Source organism: Pimephales promelas, chromosome 5 (assembly GCF_988280905.1).
Source record: "Pimephales promelas chromosome 5, fPimPro1.hap1.1, whole genome shotgun sequence".
NCBI lineage: Eukaryota > Metazoa > Chordata > Actinopteri > Cypriniformes > Leuciscidae > Pimephales > Pimephales promelas.
In genome coordinates, this window is record NC_142773.1 from 42,518,534 (window position 1) to 42,542,297 (window position 23,764).

The 23,764-nt window shown below is 40.5% G+C and overlaps 1 protein-coding gene across 2 annotated transcripts in view; it reads right to left on the bottom strand.

Moving 5' to 3' along the window:
• LOC120471344 (GTPase IMAP family member 8) overlaps positions 1-23,764 on the bottom strand; it is a 66,726-nt gene that overhangs the window by 39,560 nt on the left and 3,402 nt on the right. The window contains exon 3 of one of the 2 annotated variants that reach the window (XM_089131598.1): positions 17,028-17,729. The exons of the other annotated variant lie outside the window; for it this stretch is intronic. Coding sequence (XP_088987724.1) covers positions 17,028-17,729 — 702 coding nt within the window. The remainder of the gene's footprint in view (positions 1-17,027; positions 17,730-23,764) is intronic. 2 annotated transcript variants of the gene reach the window in all.

The window sequence follows — 23,764 nt, forward strand, 5'->3', positions numbered from 1 at the left end:
ATCCACTGTAAGCCTCTCTGAGCATGTGTCTTCCCTTGGCAAGCCATCTGCCACCCCTGGAGCTGAAATTAGTAGCCACCTGCGGTTGGTGCTCCAGCGATTCCATATGTGTTCCTATGTGGCCATATGTGTATTCGTAAGTCCTCCCTTCGGTAGGCAGCTGGTAGCATGTCCCCTTCGGGATATGTTTCCCAGTGTACCTTGGTAATCCTGTGTCTAAGTCGGATCCCCTAAGGAAAACAGGTAAGGCTCGGGGGTTCAGACTTTCGCAGGGCACTGGAAGACAGCCTGAAGTTGGCGTGATGGCACAGACCCCCAATCTCCGTCACTTCTGACGTAACTCGAAGTGACTACGAAAGGGAACGTCTCGGTTACGTATGTAACCCTCGTTTTCCTGAGTAGGGAACGGAGACGTTACGTCTCCCTGCCACTTCTGCTGTATCGCTGGGTAGATGCCGAGTTCAGTCTTGGCTCCTCAGCGAAGACATACTGCGGTTGCGTTCACTTCCTCCTTTTATACTCACGGAGTAGGGCGGAGTACGCTATGCAAATTTCCGCAGCCCCAAGGCATTGCATGCCATTGGCTCGTGTTTAAATACTCGAAGAGGATTGGCTTTCTATGCGAAACCCCCCAATCTCCGTCACTTCTGACGTAACGTCTCCGTTCCCTACTCAGGGAACGAGGGTTACATACGTAACCGAGACGTTTTCCTTTGCCAGCATAATAACCCCTCAAAATCTGTAGAGCTTTCCTACCGTCGTCCGCTGCATCTCTCATTACAAGAGACAAACTTTTGTCATCCAAGTATTGAATAAGCTCAGCATATGCTTCATCGTTTTTATCGACGGGATCTTCCTCTTCTTCACCACGCGCGGGAGGCTCTGATAAAATGGTGTCCTTTAGGCCTAGCAAACGCAGGTGGCCTAGAAATTTTGTCTCCCAAAGTTCGTAACTTTTTTCATCTCCGTCGAAATACAATCTCCATCGGTTACCTGGCTGCTTCTCTTCTGGGCCCATAACCTGTTGGCGCAGCCATTTTCGTAGATTATAACCGGTTATTTTTAGTAGATAATACGGAGGAAAAACACATGGACATCACTCGGCTTTCTGTTAAACCGGAACAATCCACCTTTATTAACATATACCCATTTATGGATAACAGATCACATACACGTGAGCACTGAGCAGTATGAGGGCACACATTACAAACTTTAACATCCTCTTATTTAATTACACACAAATATAGCAAGGTTCTTACTCTTCTTCTCATGTGTGTTTTGCTTTATGATTTTTTAATTAATTTTTGAAGCCACTGTAAACTTTATCGTTACATATTATATTGTTATAATATAATGATATTATACTGTATTTTGTGCAGGTTATAACCTACTAAGCTGTAATTAGAAAAGCCTGACAATCTTAGTACCGTGTTGTGGTATTCCGCCATGTTTCTCACTCGAATAAATTCGATCGCCTGCACCTTCACATCGGTCACAATCATTTGCAATTTAAATAAACCACACATCTCACATATATCATCAGGGTATCTTGCTTTATACTGGACGTCTGGAGGTTGGACAATTAAAAGACAAATAAACCATTTAAAGTTTTAATTACTAAAAAAGATAAGATAATTCATTTAGATGGTTTATAAACATACTGTAGAATTAGCTGAAAATTGCCTCTAGAATAAAAGGAATTTGGTTCTTGTTAGAAAATAAGGCAAAGAAAGAAATTTGGCAAGAAAACCATCAACAAGATAAAAACGAGCTGCTTAATCTAGTAGAGATAATAAAGAGTCAAAGAGGCGTTATTAGAATTGAGATTAATAAACATTTTTGGTTGAATGTGTGTTATGTGGTAGTTTTGGAAAATACTGTAGCCCATATCTGTTGGGAGTAAACCCAAAATAACTAAAAGACTGTAATAAAAGTTAAATAATGACTCGACGGCGTAAAGGGCAAAAATATGCCCTGTGACTGTTTATGATCAGGAAATAAAATGGATTGAATGTGATGCAAGTCTTGAAGACATGAATCAATGGAAATTCCTGGAATAGCAATATCAATGTTCCTAATTTTTATTTAGTTTAACTCAATGTACTAAAATAAATAAAACAATTGATAAAACTAAAGATTGTTAAAAAATGACTTAATGTGTAAATAAAAAATCTGATCCAAGATATTAATAAAAACTATAACAGTATCTCAATTATACTTAAATAACACTGGCTCACATTGATTTTTCGGAAAAAGCGGCTTTGAAGCAATTTCATTGCATAAAGCAATATATAAATAAACAAAAACAGAGACTCAGCCTTTTTTTTTAAAGTAGTATTTTCTGCATTTCTTATAGACAAATTATTAAATTATAAATCTAGCATTTTACTTTATTTTATATATTCAATTGCTGAAACTCCTCAACAAATGGGTCACGTGTGTGTCAACATTAAATACAGTCTGAAGTCCTTAAAATGATTGGACAAAAACATTAAAAGTAAAGAATGGTTAAACTTTATTGGACATGAGCAGTCATACAAAGACCCAATATAACGACCCATCGACAATCAAGAAACATCAGCGTGTGTGACCTGAACAGACTGAGGCTCATCCTGAAAATAAATACTGTGTTCCTGAATGGATTTACACCCTCTAGTTCAATTAAGTGCTGAATGTATCTAAGGAGACCTTGGCACAAAAGAAAAGAAGTTCCCAAAGACTTCTGGTCTACAATCACACTGCCAGACCAACATGGAAACTGATATAATTATCTTTTCAAATAATAAATCTAAAAGACCATTTCAGTCCAAACTCAGTGACAGAAATATGTACAGTAATTACTTCCGCAGGGCTGAATCACCACCAATCAGTTGCATACACATCAAGTCATGTTTTCCCTGTATAATAGAGTTAAATGTAAAGCTCGAACACATTATGAGGTGCTTTTTTGGCAAGATTTTTTAATCGCAACCCAGACGCAAAAACCCGATACACAAAAATAAAGATACATTTGCTCCATCTCAGTCAGTCACGGGTGAGTAATTCCCTTGCTGTAACAGTCAGTGTAAATATAAGCCCTCCAAAGTCAGCTATTAATAGATTTTGTTATCCTTTTCTGTGGGATACTCACTCAAAGCCTTTGATGAGCCTCTCTCCACCTGATAAACACAGGTGTGTTCTGTCTGTCCCTGTAACTCACATTACGAGCTCAACACTGCATTTACATGCTGAGGTTGATGTGTTAACTCACTTTTTATCCAACTTAAATGTTCCTCAATATATCAACACTAATAAGGGACAAATTAAATATATATCATGTTTAGTTATTTATAGATTTGTTTATTTGCCTTATTTACAGCACATTTGTCTAATGTAAACAGAGTTGACAACAGTGACACTGAGAGATTGACAAATGAGAGATTCATTTCTCTCTTCTGCAGAATATTACAAGAGTGAAAAATATTAAGAATTTAAAGAGATTTACACAGCAAGAAGAAAATAGCGGTCTATGAAAGAGGACAACTAAAAGTTAACCAAAAAAAAGTAGTAAAGTAAAATAAAACTAAAAGTCTTGCAGTGCAAGGAAAAGTTAATTTATACAGTTGATAAAGCAATAGAGAGAATTGAACATTTAAGGTTCACATGTATTCATTTTATAGCTTTAGCTATTTATTATAGTGAATTTATATTACCTTTATTCGTTTAAACTGCGTAATAATTAACTAAAATTACGTGTGATTAAGGGGTATATGTCTAATATCTAAATCATACAAAATTATTATTCTAAATAAGCATTAGTAAAATGCAAATGATTTTGTCTTTAAAAATAATTTGCTATATAATCACTGGTCCAATTTTTCTTTTAATCAGACAAAAGCGTTGTATTCGAAGATTTTTAAGTGACCACTATTTAGTCGCATTTAATTAAAGGTCCCATATTGTACAACTTTCTGAAGTTTTATTTCAGATTGATTTCTTTAAGAATATATATTTGCGGTACAAGTACCAAAAACCATCTTAAAATATGTTTACCAAGAAATTGTCAATTTTGTCCCGTTTACTTGATTTTCATGAGCCTCTCTTCTGGTTGGCCTGTTGTTTTCTGAGTGACCCACCATTGGTGGTGAGTGGTTCTGACATCACATTTATATGGTCGTCACAATGAAATGTACGAGAGTATTTATTTTTCACTCGGACAAAAGAGTATTAGTAGATCATTAAAATGCACTTTATTGACCACTATAACAACTTGAGTCACATTTTAATAAAAAAAACACCTGTTTCTTTGCAAATGTGAGTAACACTAATGTTCTGTGTGTGTGTAGGTTTCACAGCGGATCTGCGCTCCAACACCGGCGGTCAGGCGTTCCCTCAGTGTGTGTTCGACCACTGGCAGATTCTGCCCGGCGACCCCAAAGACGCCGCGTCCAAGCCTTTCCAGATCGTCGCCGAGACACGCAAGCGCAAGGGCCTGAAAGAGGGCATGCCGGCACTCGACAACTTCCTGGACAAGTTATAAACCGCTGAACGACACGTCTCCCACTGTAACCCCACCTCGGCGCTTTACTCTCTCATTCCCGTGTCATTCCTTCCCTCCTGCACTCGCTTCCTTCCCTCAGAGTACACGCGAGGGACTGGACTGTACAGGGCACAAACGTCACATTTCTCACAGCAGACAGGAAAGTCAAGTGGATTATGTAAATCTAAATAAAGAAAATAAAAATGGAAAATTACTCGAGAGTGTGTCGTTTCATTGCTGGTATGTTCAGATGTTGGTCAGAGCATTTTGTTTTTTCTGTTAAATAGTTTCATGGTTTAACTTTTAATGTCAATTTCATATTCAGACTTCATTATAAATAGTAAACAATATTTTTTTTTTTTTATAATGAAGGCATAACATGAATGTATTGAGTGATACTTGTTACAGTTTATGTTGGCTGTATAAATATAACTTCATGTTCGCTCAGGGCCTTTACCATGATGGTAGTTGAACAAACTCAGGGTTACAGGATTAGATTTGAGTTGACAACCTATCCAATACAGGCATCTCTTTCAAGGCAAGTCAAGTTTATTTATATAGCACATTTCATACATAATGATAATTCAAAGTGCTTTACATAGAAGAAATTAAAATAATCAAAAGAAATCAGAATAATAAAACAGTTTAGAATAAAAATAAAATACAGTAAATATTCAAAACAATTTAGAATCAAAAATGTAATGAAGTACAGTAACAGTCGGACGAACAGTGGCACAGTGCTCATTCAGTAAATGCAATCGATTAAGGTTTTTTTTTTTTGCTTTTTTTCTAGTTTACCATAACTAATTACCCTTAATTGAAACACTTTTAATACACTTATACTATATTATCTTAGATTACTCAATTGTAACTAACTTTATTTTAACTTAATTGTTTTTATAAAGAATTTAGACATTTACAACTAGGCTATAGCAAGACCTAGCGTAAAATAAATAGAAGAAAAAATGGGTTTACTAGAAAGAAAAAATGCGCCAAATTAAGGCACAAGATCCATCAAAAACTTATGGTAAATGTATTTTTTATTTAAAGAGTCAGGGTGAGTCAGACGCAGAAAGGGTGCTGCTGCAGTCTGTTTTCACAGGATTGTAAATGAAACCCAAATATTTGTGCATTCACATTTTTTGAATTCTTAGCATTTAGTATTTTTAATAAACAATTTAACACATAATAACAATTTTCTAATAGCCCACTTAAAGTATGGAGAGACCTAACGTTAGTTAAGTCACGGCTGAAGCACAACCCGAAGCGGAGTATCAACCGCCGTGAATTATTTCAGATACAGGAGTAGAGTACCGTATGCTTTTATAAAACAGTTACACACAATACAAATAATAAAGCCCCCAAAATTGTATCAATGCAATTTTTATGAAGAAAATCGCTAAAGCCTTCCTCTGCTGGAAGAAATAGTCCCTGACCTTGAACAGCAAGTTACATTATTTCGCCTCTAGATGTCGCCAAAGACTGACTGTATGAGTGAGTCTGTCTACAAAGAAGACTTTTATATTGGAAGGATTTGTTGTGAACGCGGAAAAGTAATACACAACTGAATGCGTGTAAGGCACGGGAATTGAAAATGACAAAATATCGCGGCGGACATTCAAACGGATTTTTAAAACAAATATTAGACTGACCTGAAGGAAAACGCTATATCTACCTACTGTAAATGCAGGCACACTAGCTTACTTGATCTCTACCCATATAAGTTAAGCTTCAATAAACAACATCAATGAGATCATGTTTACGTTGTCAAGAGTGGTTGCTAGGGGTGGTGTAGTGATACCATTGGGTGAAGCGGTCATAGTATTGACCAATCAAAATCGTGGACCGGAACTAACCGTTTCGTACGTTAATTTGTTTTGTTTAAAACAAAAAAGCGTGACGTCATATTATGACCGTTGCAGTTTGTGGATAGAAGTGTGTGTGTCCATATGTGTGCGTCCTCTACACTTCTCTTCTTCTTTTACGGTCTACGGTCCTCTACTCGTGAGCTCAAGTCCACCGTCGGTGTTGTGTAAGGTAGGCTCTAACCAGGTTTTTGTGTTCATTTTTATTTCCTGTCGCTGTGCAGGCTCTTTTATTGACAGTTTAAGGCTTAATTTACCGTAGACCAGTCCGTTGAATAACGATTGAAACGCCGAATCAATAATGTCAAATAGGCCTAGCACTATGTGATGTGCAGTCAAATGACCGGGATTGGGTTGTTGTTTAAACGAGTGTAGAAACCCTGTTGACGAGTTTTATAGACTTGATATATTGTTTATTATTAAAAAGTGTCTATTAATACTGCACCCCCAACCTAAAATATCTTCCATGTCCCCTATAAAAACATCATTGGATGTTAAATCACAAACGCTTTATCCATATTTGCATAATGATGTGAAAAGTTGTTAATTTTGTTTGTGTTGATTTTAAACGGGTGGTTAAGTTTGATTTCACTTTTCTAACTTTAGTTAGTGTGAAATGTTGCTTAAAGAAAAGGACTACAACAAGGCTGGTAGAACTACACGACATTCCTCCCAGGTTAGTGACGTCATCACTAACCCTAAAATGTACAAGGTACATATTGTACATAATGTACATAAAGGTACAAATGTACATAGAGGAAAAGTTGTTGTATAAGAGTACATTTGTGAGTCAGCTCAAACTTTAGCATCCGACTCTTCACATGGAATAGAAAGTCCCTCTGTGTGTATCTCGTAACTGTTTCTATTGAGAATGAGGAGTCACGTGCCTATTTGGGCGGGGTCTGAGCCATTCGGCCATGATGGTAGGTGGCTATCGGTTACCAGGGTTTTTATCGGTTTTTAACGCAGCAGTTACTTCCAGGCATGGTAAAACAGTGCGGTATTGCGAGAAACTCCTCTACTACCGAGCTAAAAACACAAGTAATCAATACTGTTTTGTCGTGGGAATCCTACCAACATGGCGGAAAGGGGAGGGGCATTGTAAAATGACGTCAACTCCTCATTCTCAATACATGACAGAATATCCTAATTGAAGATAGTTAACTCCACATCAGCAACATAAATTTATTAACTAGCAGAGGCGTCCTTTTGCATTCTACACGTTCTCACTTCTTCTTGAGTCTCTCCATCTTTGTCTGACTCCGTTTCAACATTAAAGGCAGAACAGTTTCTGTCATTTAGTGTGTTTCTGTGTGAGGTGATTGCAGCTGCTAACACTCACAGCTCTTGAAACCCCTCCCTTGGCAGCAGCTCATTTGCATTTAAAGGGCCAGGCACAAAACAGTGCGTTTTTGCAAACCCTCAAAAAGTGACAACTTTAACATGCTATTTAAAAATAGGCCTATCTTTGCGGCATTTTGTGCTAAAACTTCACACACACACTCTGGGGATTTACTTTACATCTTGTGAAAATGGCATCAGTGGCGGCTGGTGAAAAATATTGTAGGTGGGGCTGTGTGTTGTGGGAGGGTGGGTTGTCTAGGCCGGGGGTTCTCCCCCATCAAATTTTGAATTTCGTAAATGTGATTTCCTGCATTCTGGTGCATTTTAGGCCTTTGCTCCTTGCCACTTAATACCAGTGGTCTAAAAATACAATGTTAATTGAACTGCCATGTAGAAAATTAAATGCATCAGTCTCGTCGTGATCTTTGAAATTAAGAGCTTCAACCCATGAACTGCTCATTAAACAAAGATAAAGCATTGATTTGTACCAGGACAATAAACAGGGTTCAAACATCTTTTTAATTAGGTATGAGAGTCTCAGTCTACATTACCAATGGTGTTTTAGGATGCCAAACAATTATTATAATAATGTAACAATATAATGCAGACCAACACAAATATGTATCAATTGTTTTCTCGATTGTAGTAATGTATCTACTGCTTAAATGTATAAAAGGGGGCAGGCGTTGCGTTAATAAGCTTAAGCTTCTGCCTTTTGAGCACCATATTCACGTTTTTATTTATTTTCTTACATATTCATTGCGCATGTATCTTTCTTTCGTTTGGCCTACTATGCTGGCTTATGTTACTAGATTTAACCTTGTGGATTTTAGATGCTCAAATAAATAATAAAAAAAAAAACAATGATTTATATAATTATTCCTATGACGTAAAATCCATGTAGCCTATAAATGTACTATATAAATGGAAATGAGTATTTCAAAAGTATATTTTAGTCTACATTACACTATAATATAGGAAAATTAAAATACTTTAGACCTTATTTCTACACTTGCAAGAAATAAATCCTTAGCTTTAGCTTTTTAAATCCTTAGATAATGTCATAGCTTTTATTCAGGAGAAAACACCTTTCTCGAAATTTCTCGTTTCTCTAAATACCCAGCAAAAACAGAATGCCTATTCTTAAAGTCTTGTGCTGTTTTATGAAGGCAAAAAACAATATAATGGTTTCGATTTTAGTTCATTTGCAAAATATAACGCTAGAGACCTTCATGATAGTTTATACATTTTACATCTCATATGTTCGGCAAAAGGCGGATTCGAACTCGGGTCTGACTGCATCAAAGCTACAGCTGTTCCGTGACAGGCGTGTTTTAGCTACACTTACTGCAAATATAGGCTACGATCTGCTTTATCAGAACGGCCTTTGCGGCCTCGAAACACTGACCATTCCCCATCACCCACCAATATATGTTCAGTTGTTGTCTGTCATCTCAATTTAAATATACATTTTCTCATTGTCTGCCAGAGTTTACATATATTAATAATTTATAATTATGTCCCTCTATGGCATGATGATGTTGCCCTCAGGCAACAAAATACTTAGGACCTCACACCGCCCCTTACAAAAAAAAAAAAAACAGCAATCCAATTGAAAAACTTTACCGGGTTAGTGAACATCATTCAACATGTTGTAGGTTTTTTTGTCAGACATTTTTGAAAGATGATAATTTTTACATGATTTACATTTAATTACCCCTTAGCAAATGTATATCTGAGATTAAAAATTAGGATTTATAAAGTTAAAAAAAATATATATATATTTTGACAAAGTAACCAAAAAACACCGTTTTAATAAACAATGTTAATTTTACATCAATATGACTTATGATCTCCTCTAATTTAATTAGACAACTGCAATAGGCTACTTTATAGTTTTAGTAATAGTTATCGTTAGATTGTGTCTCAAAATTATAAATGTATAATAAATGTTATAAAGACACAATTTCTCTTTTATACATTTGATATAATTCAAGTTTTCTCAGTGTCTTCATGCTTCTTTGATCTTCTCTGGAAAAGTTTTGAGATGATGTTCCCACCAAGTGCTCGTCTGGTTCCTGAATGTTCCTCAGACTCCGGGATGGACCGCAAAGACCCGAATCCTGAGCTGTGAGATGAGACTTTTGAGCGTGACGAGCTAAAAACCGAATCGCTCTCTGCTCCTGATCGTGATCTGAATGAACTGTAAGCAGAACTTCCCACAGACCATGTGTCCGACCGCTCATCTCCACTCACTGGGGGAAAAACATTTAAAATCAGTAAAAAGTTGAAAACTCTTATAGAACAAAATTTTTAAAGTTTTAAAACTTTCAATATGTTCCTAAAAATAATGCAGTCTATTGGTCATCATTAAAACATTATACAAATATCTACTTTATTAATCTGATGGGATTTTACATGTTTTGTCCTATAAAATATCTTTATTACAAACCTGATTGCTGTTTATTGCAAGCTTACAGTTGGCCATATAGATGTAAAGAAGAATAAATGATCAGCATAAACAAGTGCTTAAACTCCTAAGAACCTAAGAAGATCAAACTACTTATTATATGTGCCTTTTTTAATTTTAGGCCTAAATCAGATTTGCCTTTATTGTCATAAATTAAATTATCAAAAATTGAGAAAAGGGAAAATGTAGAAAGAGTCCAAATTTTATTATGTGGAAAAATGTGTGGTGACAAATTTATGACAATGTTGACTAAATATAATATTTTCACAACAAAAAAATTCTTATTTATTTAAATTTATTCATGGAAAACATGAGCTCTAAGGCTATAAAAAAAGATCACAGGAAGACCAAAATAAACTGAAAGTGCCAAAACAAGACACTCACTGTTTGGTGGTGGAAATTCCATGCTGTTATGTCGTTTTATGGCCCCTGACTCGTAACTTCTGTGAGATGAATCTCTGAAATGTGAAGAAACGAAAATTGGGTCTGCTCCTGATCGTGAACTGAATGAACCATAAGCAGAACTTCCCACAGACCATGTGTCAGATCCATCATCTGCACTCCCTGTAATAATGAAAGCAGAGAGCAGATCAGTACAACATTTACAACATGAATGCATTTAACAGACACTTTTATCCAAAGCAACTGACATGGCATTGAAGGAATACAGTATATTCATCAGTTCATGTGATTGTAATTAATTCAGATAGTCAACTTTGTCAACTCTAAATGGGTCAGGGAAGGAGGATCTTCACCTAATGGGCAAAGAAAGCTGCCACATACACCTTAATAGTGTGGGGTAGGGCTGTGTATCACCAACAATGTCACGATAACGATACACATCGCAATACTAAAGCCACGATACGATACGTATCATGAAATGGATCAATTTGGAATTTAAATTTATTTTGAGCTGAGTTTAGTAACAGTGTTATACAGTTGTGATAACTTAAAAACAATTTAGTTTTTGTCATAAAAAAACAATGAGTTAAATAGGAATAAAAATGCTTAAAGTGGCTCTTCCTTTGGCTTTCAAAGTCTGCCTCAACTGAAATTACAATTATAGTGACACTGAAGCATGTCTACACTGTTCAATGACTAAACAAAACTTAAAACATTCCATAAAAGCAAAAACGGTAACAACTTACATTTAACTTAGTTTTCTCAACACCTAATATTTAGGCGCAATTTAGTCTTAAAGGGTTAGTTCACCGAAAAATGAAAATTCTGTCAGTATTTACTCACCCTCATGTTGTTCAACCCCGTAAGACCTCGGAACACAAATTAAGATATTTTTGATGAAATCTGAGAGCTGGATCACTGTGTCACTGGATCACACAACTGTGTTTAGAGAATACTTACCAAGACCGAAATTTTTTACATAATATTGCGTGTTTTAGTCTGTTAAAGGGATATAATCTCGCGAGCTGTATGTGAGATGGCTTTATTATAGTCTATGTATGCAGAGAAAACCAACTCTCAGAGCAAGTACTGAATAGTTTAAAATCGTTTGAATGTTTAAACTGGTAAGACGTAAAGACGTGCAAATGGTAAACTTTAGTCATGATGCAATGCTGGCCCGATTAAGCAAGTGAATATTCCGTCATGTGCCGACTCCTAAACGTGAGCGTGTAGTTTCACTGGCTGGAGCGCTGGACGCTTGCCTTGAGCAGCCGTTTGAGAGACAAGAGAGAAGACGCAGCACCATTGAACTCATGCTGTTCGCGAAATTGCTTCTTGAAGAACATTTTAAAACTACTGATTTGATTTTATAATCTGTGTGGATTCATTTGCTAATACAACCTTCATGCTAAAGTGAATCAAAGTTTGCGGGAATTTCACGCATTATAAGTGGGAGAGCTGCGGGAATGATTAAAATTATGTGCAATACCCGCGCCGAAATTCGAGCCCTGAATTGGCTACAGTCAAAAGCACAATGGTATCGATACGGCAGCTGCTGTATCAATACCCACATCGCCAGGAGTTCATGACGACGTACCGTTGTATCGATATTCTGAGCACAGCCCTAGTACGGGGTAGACCAGCAGAGAAGCGATGATGGAGGAACTCCAGCACCACGCTCCCGACACCAAACGGTGAAAACATTCCCTTTTAGGCCGTACAATGGGGCTCTAAAGTAGAGTATGATCTCTCACACACACAGTTTCCACCGCTCTGGGAAAGCAGGTCCCTCCAGAGGGGAATCTCCACAGAGGACCTGCTAGGAGTTATATGATATCGAGAACCATATCTGGACCGGCCAGAATGGGGCAAGAGTAGACTGACCCTCAAGTCTAGTACAGTCACCTTAATTTATAACAATATGGACTGTTTCAAAGCAGCTTTACAGTGATAATTGGACATTAAATTAACAGAGATTGTTTAGCTTTACAGCAGCTCTAGAAATAAAGTTATTGTCCAGATAAAGTTAGTTTTGATTGATTCACTTCCGTCACAAAGATCATTAGTTATTAACTTAGTGGCCGCTAACACGACACCGCTCTAACAAAAAACCTTTAATGCGATCCGGCGACACACACTATAAAATCAATTCTGTGCCTTCACACGTTTTAAAGATCAGGCCCATAGTCTAGAACAATGAGGAAACGCATCTGCGATTAAATGCAGATAATATTACTGTATTTTCTGCACTATAAGGCGCACCAGATTATAAAGCGCACCTTCAATGAATGAGCTATTTTACAGACTGATCTCATGAAGTAGCGTGTGTATGACACGCCAATTCGTATTTCCATTTTTGGCGTGCTATCATAATCACTTTTCAGTGTGTTTATGAACGCCATTGACTTAACATTACTGTATAAATATATGACCTACCTCCTCAACCCCGTCCCTAAACCCAACCGTCACTGGGGTTAATGGCATTTATGAATCTTCCCTTACCATCCTAGGAAAGAAAAAGATCGCTCCCCAGATTTAGATGTACATTTTGCTTCGTTTCGCTCGGTCATTTGACGGCGTGCCGTGTACAGACACATGGAATGACGCGGACGTAAATGGTGTAGCTCAAAATGCGTAAAGCTAACACACCACTTGACTCGAAAGTGGCGTGTATGTTTACAAAAAAGTCATGCTGTCATGTTGTATTTTAGAACATTTTTCATATATAGGGAGCACCGGATTATAAGGCGCATAATATACTGCAGTCAAACGTTTGACTGGGTTTGCGTTATGCATCCACTAGATGTGCTAAAGGGAATGTAGCGAGTGCGCGGCGCCGGAGGCGTTTATTTAGTAAGTGTGAGCGCACTGGGGCGTGCACGTGACTTACATTCGCAGCCTGACTCATATGAGTATTCAATGTGCGGTGGCTCGCTGACAGCAACAGCTGTCTGTTTTGAATGAGACGACCCGGTTACTGTGAACGGGGAGCACTTTATGAACATTCTGTGACCCGCGAGCAGCACCGGGGACAGTGTGTCTGTTAAGAGTGAGCGCTCATGAGTGGGAGACGCACATAACCTGATTTATACGAGGTTGAACTGGCCGTGTGACAAAGCGGGCATAAGATGGACACGAGTTCAGTGGCGAATTTAATAACGCGGAGCGTTGTTAACCAATTGATCCATATATAAGGTGCTGTGTCATTTTTTGAGAAAATGAAAGGCTTTTAAGTGCGCCTTATATTGCGGAAAATACGGTAATAACATTTTATGATGTCACTCACTAGTCTGTGATCCGGATTCCTCTCTCCATTTCTCCTGGTGCTCTTCTGTTTTATTTCTGCCATCCATCACTTCTAAACACTTTCTGTCTATTTCAAAATGGCGGCCGTTGTTTTGTGCCACTGTCTCCTCAATCTTCTCCAGCAGCTCCTTGATCTGAGTGTCGTCACTCCTGTTGCGATTGTTGAACACATGAAACCTGTTCCCACATTTGTCCATCAGCCGCTGGAGATCCTGGCCTTCACTCTCGATGTGCTGCTCTATAGATGTGTCTGACAGAGAGTCTCCAACAGTGAACAGCACTATAGTGTGACTCCAGACTCTCTCACCGAGAAGATCCAGATGCTCCTGCAATGCTTTTCTCTCAGTCCCTTTAAATCTAGTGTCCACTCGTATGATCAGTAGTACAGCGTGTGGTCCTGGAGGACACAGAGACACACTGAGCAAAATCTCCTGTTTCAGTAACTCAGGACTGAACTCTACAGGGGAATCCCACCACCATCCTGGAGCTTCAATGACAGTGATGTGTCTGTCTGCTACTTCTCCATGTCTCTCCACACACTGAGCAGATCTCCTGAAGTCAAACTCCTCTCGGCCCAGGATGGTGTTTCCAGCTGAACTCTTACCAGCATCTCTACATCCCATCAACACAATCCTGAGCTCTGAGAGATGATGGGCATCACCTGCAACAAATACAGAACAAACACACTTCTTAAGGAGGGTGACATCTTAAATCTTCTTAAATAAACTCTCTTTGTGGAAAAGGGGTTCCTGAAATTAAATTGTCTCCCTAAACCAATTAATAAATCTCTCTTGTGTGTGTTCTCGACTGGGAAAGCATTATCAATGCACTGGTGGCTATTAACACCAGCAAATACATGACTGTATTACATTTACATTCATTGACTACTAGATGGAAAGAAACCCAAAAAAAGACACTTTGTGGCATAAAAAGATCAAAATCTGATCTGTATTGAACAATATGAAAGCAGTAAAAGTGTCTCGCAAAAACCATTAACATGTTGACATTTTGTCTTTCGTAAAAATAGCTTCTGATCTCACAAATGTCCATTTTGCATGACATATTTTTGCCTTAGTTAAAGGAGAACTCCGGCGAACAATGAACCTTTGGTCTAATAAAACATCGGTACCTAGTCAACCGTTCTCTGAGATTTGTTTTCATGATAATCGAATGTAAAGAGTTTTATCTCTAAAAACTGTTTAGTGTATAATGCTAGTAATGGGGGCATTGACTAAGTAAAAAGAAATCGCTAGTTTATACCACTAACAAGGCTCAAAATAGCCCCACACTAACGCAGTAACATAATGAGGCTCCATGCATGCAAAACGAAGCATTGCGAACTTTGTAAGTGTACAGACCGTTTAATAAGAAGATAGAAAGTTCACTTCGAGTATACAGACAGGAGCCATCTTAAAAAATAGTCTCGATAAGTCGATCCCCGAACGCCGTTCATACAGTTCAGAAGTTCGCTGAACTTCATACAGTTCAGATCACTCAGCACAACGTTCGTGGTATGACTTATCGAGACTATTTTTTAAGATGGCTCCTGTCTGTATACGCGAAGTGAACTGTCTTCATAAAGTATCTTCTTATTAAATGGTCTCAAAGTTCCCAATGCTTCGTTTTGCATGTTACTACGTTAGTGTGGGGCTCCTTTGAGCCTTGTTCGTGGTATAAACTAGCGATTTCTTTTTACTTAGTCAATGCCCCCATTACTAGCATTATACGCTAAACAGTTTTTAGAGATAAAACTCTTTACATTCGATTATCATGAAAACAAATCTCAGAGAACGGTTGACTATGTACCGAAGTTTTATTAGACCAAAGGTTCATTTTTCGCCGGAGTTCTCCTTTAAAGCTCCAAATAAAATATAATTCCATCAGCAGTCTAGTAGTGTTTACTTGTAATGTACTTTCAAAGTGTTTGACCGGACAAACATGAGGCGTGTCTATAGGTGTAAAGCTAGCTGATGTTTAAGATTATATTCAGGACAAGATTTTTGCAGGATTTTTGTTTTTTGTATTGTTTTCTATGAAGTAGGTAAATGGATTTCCATTATCAGAAGCACACCATATGAAGAAAAGGATAATTTAAGAAATTAAAGCGCTTATTTCCTTCAGTAAAAGATTGTAGAGCCGTCACTATGATCTGCCAGACTGATCTCATGAAATGGCGTATGTATGATGTATTTCCATTTTTTTGGCATGCTATCAACACGCATAATCGATTTTCAGCATGTTTATGAACGCCGTTGACTTAACGTTACATTACTGTATATAAATATATGACCTACCCCAACCCCGTCCCTAAACCTACCCGTCACTGGGGTTAATAGCATTTATGAGTCTTCCCCTTCCATCCTAGGAAAAAAAAAGATTGCTCCCCAGATGTAGATCTACATTTTGCTTCTTTTCGCATGGACATTTAACGGCGTGTACGCGAAATCACTCGGACATTAATGGCGTAGTAGACATACACACAGATACACGCGGATACACGTGGATAGCTCAAAATGCGTAGATAACACACCACTTGACTTGAAATTGGTGTGTTTACGCTGATGTCATGTTGGATCTGCTGTGAACCCATTTATACGCTGATTTCACACAGCCGCCATTTTGAAATGGCTCCGTGGGAAGAAAACTGGAAGTGTCGCCTTTAATCATAGGAGAGTCGCAAATGCGATGTCGTATTGATTTGTTTAAATGTAGAAATTTGTTATTCTAAAAATACATTTATTTCATACTTTAGACTATTTACAGTTAAATTTATTAAAAATGTTAGATAGATATTCAGAATCAGAACGTAAAAAAAGAAGCAGGAACGAAGTATATTCATATCCTATGTTGGATGTTAACATCCAATAGTTTAAATCACGGCAGCAGCTTCAGGTTGGTAGTCCAAGGCATTGTTGTCTATCTGTCCTTCTGGGATTCTTCCCACCAGAGCCTCGCTTTCGATTTCAAAATGGAGGCTGCGTGTAATCAGCGTATTGGGAATGCCTCTACAAATAGCGGTTAATGACAAGAAGTTTCTGTCTATTATTGCTGTGACTGTTAATTTTCATGATTTATGTAATATACTCAGTGTGTATCTGCACTATAAAGTATGTGGACTCACTCATCTGTGATCTGATGTTTTCTCTCCTTTTTTGCATCCTCTTCATTCGTTCTTCTGCTCTCTCTTCCTCTGCTCTTCTTCTCTCTGTCACCTGTAAAATCTTTCTGTCTATTTCAAAATGGCCGCCGTTGTTTTGTGCCACTGTCTCCTCAATCTTCTCCAGCAGCTCCTTGATCTGAGTGTCGTCACTCCTGTTGCGATTGTTGAACACATGAAACCTGTTCCCACATTTGTCCAGCAGCCGCTGGAGATCCTGGCCTTCACTCTCGATGTGCTGCTCTATAGATGTGTCTGACAGAGAGTCTCCATGAGTGAACAGCACTATAGTGTGACTCCAGACTCTCTCACCGAGAAGATCCAGATGATCCTGCAATGCTTTTCTCTCAATCTCTTTAAATGTGTAGTCCACACGTATGATCAGTAGTACAGCGTGTGGTCCTGGAGGACACAGAGACACACTGAGCAAAATCTCCTGTTTCAGTAACTCAGGACTGAACTCTACAGGGGAATTCCACCACCATCCTGGAGCTTCAATGACAGTGATGTGTCTGTCTGCTACTTCTCCATGTCTCTTCAAACACAGAGCAGATCTCCTCAAGTCAAACTCCTCTCGGCCCAGGATGGTGTTTCCAGCTGAACTCTTTCCAGCTCTTCTATATCCCATCAACACAATCCTGAGCTCTGAGAGATGATGGGCCTCACCTGCGACAAATACAGAACAAACACACTTCTTAAGGAGGGTGACATTTTAAATCTTCTTAAATAATCTCTCTTTGTGGAAAAGGGGTTCCTGAAATCTCACCTCATCTGTGCATGGGTGTCAAACTACACATTATTGATAAAAAAATTACATTTAAGTTATGTTACTCACATTAATAAAACTCTTAAATCGGAGTTGAACAAAGGTTATAGATGGAGAATAATTATGAAGAAAATAAAATAGCGTAATTTCAATAATCTGCACACAAAACAACAGATCACAGTGAACACACAGATTAAGCAAGACTAAATTCCCAATAGCTTCAGAATAATAATTTCAGAAAGTATATTCTTTAAAAAATAATTAGGCTAAATGATTCCTCTAAACTAATGAATAAATTTCTCTCTTGTGTGTGTTCTCGACTGGGAAAGCATTATCAATGCACTAGTTGTTATTAACACCTCCAAATACATGACTGTATTACATTTACTAGATGGAAAGAAAGCCAAAAAAACCCATTTGTGACTGCTTTTATAAATATACGTCTTTATAGAGGGAAGAAACAACCTAAATTGGCATAAACAGATGCAAAATCTGATCTGTATTGACCATTATGAAAGCAGTAAAAGTTCTCAAAATATGTTAACATTTCTTTTTTAACCCATTTAATCCAAAAATTTTTCTTGCGACTTGAGTGCATGCATTTTACTCATTAGGCCTCCCCAACACTCAAACAATATGCCTTTTTTGATTTTATGTTGGTTAAGTTAGTAAAAAAAATATTAGGTTTTATACTTGGTTTATATTCTCAGTTTAACCTAATACAATAGGGTGCCAGATTTCTGTAGAGCCTTCCAGGCGAAAACCCGACTAAAACTCACGTAAACAGGCCTTAATATGTAGCGAAAAAACACCCAATCTGGCAACACCAGCCAGTGTCACACCGCGGCCGTCGTCGACAAAGCAGCGCACAAGGAGGCGTCGTATGATTATTTAAATGGATTTTATGACTAGATCAGTGAGGATGGGAAAAATCCAGAACGTACGTCCAGAACGTCCAACACATTGAACGTTTCTGGGATACTGAAAACTACACTGAACATAATTAAAAAATATTTTTCACAAATCTGTCTAAATCTGAGTTAGTGAGCACTTCTCCTTTGCCAAGATCATCCTTCCCCCTCAGGTGTGGCATATGTTCAGTGTAGGATTGCCAATACCTGGCAATACCAGTAAATACCCGTTCCCTTTCGTCCTGGGAACTCCAAAGTGTCGTCGGGAAATTCCCTGACGAATTGGGATCACGCTAGCTGCCCACTAGCGCGGATATAAAAAGCGGAAGTAAACATCGCATTGACGCTTTTTTCTTTGGAGCCTCTCAGTATTGTCTGTGTGTTACTGTTCCTTACCTTTTTTAAGAGAAACGAGCTGGTGGAAGAAGACTCTCTGATGGCTGCTGGTGTGCGAGTGCAGAACGAGGGCATGCAGTTTTACCCGGAAGTGTCTGCCACGCTGATCCCTCGGTGCTTCGGCGCTTCAGAGTGCTTCTTCTTTTTAATTAATTAATTAATTTATTTATTTTTCCTTCTAAAAGAGCTCCACGGTGTGTTCGCGTCCTTTTCAGGATGTCGACTCACCCGTTCTGGATGCGGTCGACTTCTCCCTCAGGCTGATGGCCATTGCCATTACGTGTCTGGGCTTCGCACTCGCTGAGGTGGCGTTTGTGGATGAGTCATGCTCTCATTGCCGGAATATGACTCTGGCGATGCTACGTTCGAGACTGAGAACCCTGAAAAATGGGGGAGTCCCTTCAGATAATCCTTGATCTAGTTCGCCTGCCGGTTCAGTTCAGCTCTAGCTGCACCCCGCCATCGGCACTTCCGGTAAAGCGGCCGGAGCCCCCCCGAAGTGCATGAGGAGTTGAAGTCTTGGTCGGCGTCCCTGGCGTTCAGGCGAAGACAACCTCGCTCCTCCTTCCTTACCATTCTAGACGGCAGGGTGGCGCACGGGTACGAGGGAATCCCCTGGTGGAGCAGTCCATCGGGATGCAACTGTGTCCTGTGAGCTTCCTTGTTTGCATCGCTCCTGTCGGTGGCTGGGCCCGGAGGGGCAGAGACCAGCTCACGAGGAGGCTGGGCCTCATGCCTCGTCTCTCCCCCTACCCTCCCCTCGCCACGGGGCAGCCCACAGCAGAAACCCCACTCTCTCTGCCGTCTGCCCCCCGGTGGAAGCAGGTTCCTGGCGAACTCCATGCCCAGACCCCGCTTCCAGTGGCTACATTGCCACTGGAGCCGGGTCCCTGTCTTCCACCTCGCTGCCTCTCCGCGGGTATGCCGGTGGTTCGGGTGGGCTCATTGGGTCAGTACCTGGAAGCCTGGCAAGCGCTTCCGGGTCTGTCCCGATGGCTCATCTGCACCATTCGGTTCGGCTATGCAATTCAATTTGCATACTGGCCTCCCAGATTCAGGGGCGTCCACTTCACCCGTGTGCAGTAAGTGGACGCCCCTGTCCTGCGGAAAGAGATTGATGTCCTGCTGGCGAAGGACTCGATCGAGCCGGTCCCTCCTGCCGAGATGAGGTCTAAGTTTTACAGCCCCTACTTCATTGTACCCAAGAAAGGCGGTTGGTTACGGCCGATCCTGGACCTGCGAATTTTGAATCGGGCCCTGCACAAACTCACGTTCAAGATGCTCACGCAGAAGCGCATTTTCGAATGCATCCGTCCCCAGGATTGGTTTGCAGTTATCGACCTGAAGGATGCTTACTTTCACGTCTCGATTCTTCCTTGACAAAGACCGTTTCTACGGTTTGCTTTCGAGGGTCGAGCGTATCAGTACAAAGTCCTACCCTTCGGGCTGGCCCTGTCGCCCCGCGTCTTCACGAAAGTCACGGAAGCGGCCATTGTTCCCATGAGAGAACAAGGCGTTCACATTCTCATCTATCTCGACGACTGGCTCATTCTGGCTCGCTCACGAGATGCGTTGTGCTATCACAGGGACATGGTGCTACAGCACCTCAGCCGGATAGGGCTTCAAGTCAACTGCAACAAGAGCAAACTTTGCCCCGTGCAGAGAATCTCTTATCTCGGTATGGAGCTGGACTAGGTCGCCCAGACAGCGCGCCTCACGGAGGAACGCGTCCAGTCAGTGCTCACCTGCCTCAGGTCCTTTCGAGGCAGGACAGCGGTTCCACTGAAACAATGTGAATCCTGGGGCATATGGCAGCTGCAGCCGCAGTATCGCCGCTCGACCTGTTACATTTGAGACTGCTCCAGCACTGGCTTCACGATCGAGTCCCAAGGTTGGCGTGGCAGAGCAGCACGTTCCGGGTCAGAGTAATCCCGCACTGTCGCTAAACCTTCACCCCGTGGTCGGATCCTGCGTTTCTACGGGCAGGATTGCCCCTGGTCCAGGTTGCTGTGGTTTTCACAGATGCCTCTGCCAGGGGGTGGGGGGCCACGTACAAAGGGCATGCAGTCTCGGGTCTGTGGACGGGGCCCCAGCTGCATTGGCATATCGACTGCCTTGAGTTGCAAGCAGTACGCTTGGCTTTGTGCCGCCTCAAGGGGTTTCTCAAAGACAAGCACGTACTGGTCCGTACGGACAGCACTGGGACTGTTTGCCTTTGCTGACAGTAGAGCTAAATATCCTGTCTATTAAGACAGCGCTCCTGTTGGCATTGGCCTCTTTTAAGAGGGTCTGGGATCTGCAGGCTTTTTCGGTCGATGAATCGTGCCTAGAGTTTGGGCCAGGCCTTTCTCGCGTGATATTGAGATATCCGGGATATGTGCCCATGGTTCCTTCCACTCCCTTCGTGGATCAGTTAGTGAACCTGCAAGCACTGCCCCAGGAGGAGGCAGACCCAGCCCTAGCTTTTCTCTGTCCCGTCCGCACCCTATGGGTTTACATTGACAGAACGTAAAGCTTCAGGACCTCAGACCAGCTCTTTGTCTGTTACGGAGGCCAGCAAAAGGGAAAGGCTGTCTCCAAGCAGAGGTTAGCTCACTGGTATGTGGATGCTATCACCCAAGCGAATAAAGCTACGGGTGAGCCTTGTCTTCCCAGGTTGCGCGCTCACTCTACTAGAGGTGTTGCCGCCTCCTGGGCATTGGCTCAAGGCGCCTTGCTGCCAGACATTTGTAGAGCTGCGGGCTGGGTGACACGAACACGTTCGTTAGATTCTATAGCCTACATGTGGAACCTGTTTCCTCCCGAGTTCTCGCTACGGCCAGTGGTGCGAGGGAATAGGTTGTGCCAGCTTACTACGCCACTCCATGCCTCAGCCGGATACGTGCGTCTTTCTGCTCCATTGGCGCCCTTCGTTGGTTAGCCTTGTGAGTTCCTCCATCACCCCTCCGGTGCCAGGCATGGCGGGCCGCCGGCGCCAGGTCTACTACCTCTAAGGGAGTTGTTGTGTAGACTGGGTGTTATGTCTAGTGGTCTCTTTGTGACCCATTATGCCACTTGCAGTCCAGCCGTGACTTCCCCTTGACAGACTCGTTCTGTCATCCCTGTTGAGTACGCTCCCACTCCCCTTGGATTGGGACTACCTCAGGGACTGCCATATGTTTCACTATCCCCCTGGGATAGTACATTTGTGTATTCCAGGCCTACATCAGGCGGCTGGCTTCCGCAGCGTTCCCTTCCCCTTTCTCGGGTTGGGCACGCTTTCCCAGTGTTATCCAATGTCCACTGTTTGGGTCTTGTGGAACAGCAGTGTGACTTCCTAGCTAGCTCCCTTTATTTCTGAAACTGCATTGGGTAGCATAGCTAGGGGCTGGAAGGGGCCAGCACCATGGCATTTTATTAGGGATCCCAATTCGTCAGGGAACTCCCCGACGACAAGTTGGAGTTCCCAGGCCGAAAGGGAACATCTCGGTTGCGTATGTAACCCTCGTTCCCTGAGTACAGTCTGGACTCTGTTCAGCTCCTCAGCGAAAAGCGTCAATGCAGTGTTTACTTCCGCTTTTTATATCCGCGCTAGTAGGCCGCTCGCGGAATGCAAAGATTGCATGCCAGTTTTTATTGGCTCGTTTTTAATTCTCTCAGAGGAAATTAGGCTCCCTAGCAAGATCCCAAATTCGTCAGGGAACTCCCCGACGACACGTCTCTATTCCCTGTACTTAGGGAACGAGGGTTACATACGTAACCGAGACATTTTCAATTGAAGCACTGTGTTATACTACCGGTCACAATTGTGAGTGTAAACAAATTTACGAGCAAGTCTTACGAGCAAAATATATGTGCAGGAGTAGAATTTTCAAAATATATCAGTAGTACACCCTTTAAAGAATATATGTACAAAATATGATAGCTCTATCTGTAAATTAAGATGTGTTACATACTACTTTTTGTAGTAGTCTGAGGAAGACATCTTCTTCTAGATGTGCAGGCAGGAAGTTAACTGGTCATGTGACCTTTCACGCTAATCACATGACATTAATAGATTTTAATCAAGACAAACTATTTTGACCGTTCACACTAATCACATGACATTAATAGATTTTAATCAAGACAATCTATTTTGTCATTTAGTTGAAAGTTGAATTTCTTTCCCAAAGTCAACAACAACATTTTTAGAGCTTCCAGAAATAAGAAAAAAGCTGCGGTCACAATTGTGACCCATGGGATTAAACGGGTTAATAAAAATAGCTTTTAATCTTACAAATGTCCATTTTACATGACATATTTGCCTAAAAAATAAATATCTCTTTTTTAACCAAATAAAATATACTTCCACCAGCAGTATTGTAGCTTTTACTTGTAATGTACTTTCAAAGTGTTCGACAGGACAAACATGAGGCGTGTCTATAGGTGTAAAGCTGATGTTTAAGATTATATTCAAGACAAGATGTTTGCAGTTTTCTTTTATTTATTAATTTATTAATTTTTGTATGTTTCTATGAATTTGGTAAAAATGATTTCCATTATCAGAAGCACACCATATGAAGAGGATCATTGAAGAAATGAAATTGCTTATTTCCTTCAGTAACAGGTTGTAGGGCCATCACTAGCCGCGTTTCCACTGTCGGGCTAGG